General features: G+C 35.4%; 1 protein-coding gene across 1 annotated transcript; it reads left to right on the forward strand.

Annotated features, from left to right (window-relative positions):
* The first annotated feature begins 2949 nt into the window (after window positions 1-2949).
* Window positions 2950-4374, forward strand: LOC109239746 (zinc-finger homeodomain protein 4-like). The gene is made up of 2 exons (XM_019406330.1): window positions 2950-3121; window positions 3983-4374. Exons 1-2 carry the CDS (start codon window positions 2950-2952, stop codon window positions 4372-4374), a joined length of 564 nt encoding a protein of 187 aa, XP_019261875.1.
* Window positions 4375-5016: the final 642 nt, after the last annotated feature.

Below are 5016 nucleotides of genomic sequence, written 5' to 3' on the forward strand. Positions count from 1 at the left end.
GGGGTTGTGGAGAATAATTTTCTGGTTGAACAATAATCGCTTAATTTGGGTGATTGTGAGACTTCATTGCTTTTGCCTTTTTGGTTTCTTTTCTTTTCTTTCTACCTACTTTAATTATTCGTAACATTTTATTACTTATTCTTTTAGGGTAGTTGGCCAGTAGGTAGTTAAGAGTTCCGTTTTTGTTAGTAGTATTAGTAGCTCCCTTATTTTTTTTCGTCCGCTCTGTGTATCGTATGTTCCAATCTTTTACTGTTCGATGCTATTTTCTTTTACTGGTTTCGTTGTTGTTGTTATTGTTGTTACTATAGTTGTCTTTCTCCCCTTTTCGTTATCGTCCTTTGTCCCCCTATTCTTTCTTTCTTCTTCCTCTTTGTTCTTCGTCTTCTTCCTCTCTCTTTTCACCTTTTCTTGAGCTAAGGGTCTATTGGAAACAGCCTCTCTACCTCGCCAGGTAGGGTAAGGTGTGCGTACATACTACCCTCCCCATGCCCTACTTGTGAGATTATACTGGGTAGTTTGTTGTTGTTGTTGTTATCACTTATCCTTATTCTCAATGACAGGGACAGAAATTCTGACAAGAAGAATTAAAATTAAAATATATAAATAAATGTTAGGACCGAAAAAAGTCAGGTGTCATGTGGAAGCTAGTAAAGCAAACCTTGAACGACGATAAGTCCGACAACAAAAGAGAAATATACCAAAAGAGACACAAACATATAACGTGGTTCGGAACTGACCTACGTCCACAGCGGAGATAAAAAATCCACTATAATAAAAGAGAGTACAAAGATATCGAGAGAACAACCTCACGAAGAGGCAAACACAAGTGAACACACTGATACTTCTCCCCTAAACACGACTCCCAACCCCATATGGCTACATTGTGGATGCTACTGAATGAGAAGGACGGATCTTCAATTTATAGAACTCCAAAACTTTTCCTACAAGAAAAGGGACTAGCCAAATATGGAAGAATTATATTTTGTTTCTAGGAAAAGAAAAAGAGTTAATACCCTAAAACCCCCTTAAACTATGACATTTTTGTCAGTTTCCTTCTTAAACTATTCGGTGTCCTCAAAACCCCCTTGAACTATATCGCCACTCGTATCAAAACCCCCTCATCGCTGACCTGGCATAACATGTGTAGATACTCGCTAGAGAGCGCGTGGTAGCTGAAAAAAGCCATCAAAATGGCCTACATAACAGAAAATAATGGTTAATTAGCATAGCCCTCTTTCAAATTTATTTTTTTAATAAATATTCTCCTTACTTCAGTTATATCCATCTTTCTTCCTCATTTTTCACCATTCTTCCTTATTTTTTCACCATTCTTCCTTTTTTTTTCACCTTTCTTCTTTGTTTTTCACTTTCTTATTTATTTTTTAACCTTTTTTCTTCAGTTCTCCATATGGGTTTTCTCTGAAAAAATTTCTCCCTCTCTTGTTTCCTCTAAATTATTTATTCTCTTTCTTGTTTTAGTCTCCTTTCATGTCTTACACATATTGTTGAAAGAATACAAATTTAAATCTTCTTATTAAACTCAACACCTTGTAAAGAATAAAGTTGAATCTCTTAAACCTTCTTTTTGTAATATGGAATTAGAGAATGTAATTGTTGGGCAATTGATTTTTTATTTGAAATTTTATTTTGTGTAATCTTTTTTATTTAACATAAGATGACTTTTAAAAAATACAACACTATATGTCTTTATTTATATTTTAACTGTGGTACAAAGTGAAAATAAGGACTTATCAATTGGAGTCTAGCATAAAGCACAATCACAATTAAACCTAAAATTTACACAGTACATTAGATATTATTTTGGCTAAAACTCCTAGAATTAATCAATCATTCGAGAGTAATACATCATGAGTAAACTATATAAGAACTTTGTACAAATCATAAGTTAATATAGTTACACAGACGTAGCTTTAAAAGTCCAACATGGGGTTTTATTATATAGGGGAATATAGTTCAGGGGAATTTTGGGGACACCGGATAGTTTAAGTAGGTAACTGACAAAAAAATGATAGTTTAGGCGGGTTTCAGGTTGAGTTAAATAGCCACGTGTAGTGCTACATAGCACTTTTTTTAGACAATTAGGAATGTGTACTAGACGCACCTCTAAGAATGCAATGGGGGGTTCTTAATATGAAGGACAATATAGTTTAGGGGGATTTTGGGGACACTGAATAGTTTAAGTAGGAAACTGACAAAAACTTGACAGTTTAGGGGGATTTTAAGGTATTAACTCAAAGAAAAACCCAATTATGGTAAATATGTTGTCCTTCCTTCATGAGATAGGAAAACCAATTATGGTAAAAAAATCTGGACAAACACCTAATAATAAATACCACACTTAGATTTGAACATGTACTTTTCTATAATGTCAATGATATTCGAAACTTGTTTCCCTATGCGCTTATAACTTTCCGACGATTGAACTTCTCATGTGGCAATACTATCACTGCCCTAATATTCAATGTTTTTTCCTTCTGTTTCCTCCTTCAATTTTTTTTTTCCCTTCCTCGATCTCTATCTGGCAAGGAAAGCTATAAAACCAGCTGATAATAATACAGAAAGACCACGTAAATGGAAATTTCTGGAATTCAACTTTTTTTTTTTGACATCACACGTTAGGCTTCAACAAGTCCAAATATATACAAAATCCAAGTCAATGTATTTATAAATAAATTCCATATGGCAATTAATGTTGTAGTAAACCCCAAATAGGCATGCAGCCATAATAAGCAGACACCTCTCTCCTTGTTTCACTCTTTATATTATCGACACTCACTTTCCCCTCTTCAACCTCACCGCTATATATATCCTATATATCTTCAGTACTTCTCTCACTGTATATCCTCCTTTAATTTGATGGCTTCAAGCAACAAACACTTTCTTGTGAAGTATGGTGAGTGCATGCATAATTATGCAGCAAGTACGATGGGCTATGCACTTGATGGTTGTGGTGAGTTTTGTCCAAATGGAATCCCTGAGTCTTTGATCTGCGCAGCTTGCAATTGCCATCGAAACTTCCATAGAAAAATGGAGGTGGAGGTAGAGGTAGAGACTGAGGTGGAGCTTTCTATCCTCTCTAATAGTCACCATAACCGTGGTATGATCATCACATCTAACAATCTAAATATTTCGAGATAACACATTTTTATTTATTTCATTATAAGCCGGACACTTGAACAACAGCCCTTTTCTTGAGGCTACTCTTTAAATTATGTACCCCAATTTATAGTCAAAGACTAAATTTTCCGTTTAAAGGTATAGTTATATGATTTTTTTTTTTTTGGGAGACAAATTTAGCTCACTAAACTAAAAACAGGTGACTAATAAAGTATTTATATCTTCTTCTTCTTTTTTTTGTTTAAATTTTTAGATGAGATAGACATATAATTTTAATTTAGTATCAGAATAGCTAGCTAGAGATCTAATTGGATTCAAGTATAACCATTTTGAAACAAATTATTGACTCATGAAAAAAAATCAGATTTGCATAAAACACATGTTAGAACTGATTTATCGTATCGTATGATCTTTTCCAAACGGGCTCTCATAAATTATTATTTTTACTTTTTTTCGAAATCAGCATTTGGCTATAAAATTTTCAATTTTCACTTAAAGATGAATTTTGAAATTTTTTGAAAATTTGAAAAACTCCAAAAAGCAATTTTTTATAATTTTCACTCATATCACTCACAAAAATTCAAAACAACCCAAAATTATATTTATGTCCAAACAACACTCTAATTTTCAAATATCATTTTCAATAGTTACTTGCTTCCCCGTCATGAGTCAAGCGTACATGAACACTCTTCTTAAAAATGGGTGGTGAAGACACTCAAACCCAATTAGATCTCAAGATAGTTGCTCGATTATGTTAAAATCATGCGACTATCTTGTCTAGAAATTAAAAAAAAAAAAAAAGAACCTATACTTTTGTTTAATTAATTATTTCTTCAATCAGGTACTTCCCTTGTCATCGTTGTTCCACCAACCCCAACATATCAACAACAGTCAAGAATTCATCCTCGTCAAAAGTACGACAAGAACAACAACGTTGCTGCCACCCCACCACAGCGAGCGGAGACGGCGACGGAGATGGGCGGAAGAGAGATAGAAGTAGCTGAGCAGATGAGCACCAAAAGAAAGAGGATTAACTCAGAGCAAAAGGAAAGAGTGAAGGCTTTTGCAGAGAAGATAGGGTGGAGGTGGACAAAGTACAATAAAGAAGTGAAACCCTTTTGTGCTGAGATTGGAATCACTCCCTATTTCTTGAAGAATTGGATTGACAACAACAGGCGCAGATTTGGGCCTAAAAAAACCATTAAGCTAGAAAAAGAGGGAACAGTTGCTTAAAACATTAGATCTGACCATTCTCTCAAGTTTCTTGAGAAAACCATATGTTCTTGTACTTTACTTAGTTTGCTTGTGTTTACCCTAAAAACTGGATAACAAACGGTAACTCCAACGGTAACCGCGTGACTTCACGCGATCTCTGATGGCTTCACTCCCGGCCGGTCAACCGGCGCGTATCACTCAACCAAAAGACCCGCCTGAAGAGTCAAGACCAACGGTGGCCTTACCACCGGAATCTAAATCATCTTACTCCAACGCTGTTGCTGGAACCTCAAGCACCGGCAACGCAATCAACATCAACACTGTGGTAGCAAGGCAAACAACTCACAATGGCAGACCAGCGGTCATCTTCAAATCGTCCGACTACTATGGGGTAATGGCGGAAAATTGCAAATGGACGCTGGTGGGTAAATTCACAATGGGGAGACCCAAAATTGAAATAATTAGGGCAAAATTCATTGAACAAATCCCTTTGAAAGGAAAGGTAAGAATTAGGGCTTATGATTATAGACATGTCTTCATTGAATTTAACACTGAAGCAGACTTCAATACTGCCTACTTTCAACGATTTATGAGTATATCTAGGGCTCTAATGCGGATGTTCAAATGGTCCCCTGATTTCGATCCTAATGAGGAGACCTC

This window comes from Nicotiana attenuata, unplaced genomic scaffold (genome assembly GCF_001879085.1).
Source record: "Nicotiana attenuata strain UT unplaced genomic scaffold, NIATTr2, whole genome shotgun sequence".
Taxonomy (NCBI): Eukaryota; Viridiplantae; Streptophyta; class Magnoliopsida; order Solanales; family Solanaceae; genus Nicotiana; species Nicotiana attenuata.

What these genes read in the sequence shown, in the direction of transcription:
- LOC109239746 (XM_019406330.1), top strand. Translation starts at nt 2,950, where the DNA reads ATGGGCTATGCACTTGATGGTTGTGGTGAGTTTTGTCCAAATGGAATC. An exon ending in TAATAGTCACCATAACCGTG is followed by an intron (nt 3,122 to 3,982) that starts GTATGATCATCA and finishes TTCTTCAATCAG; the next exon opens with GTACTTCCCTTGTCATCGTT.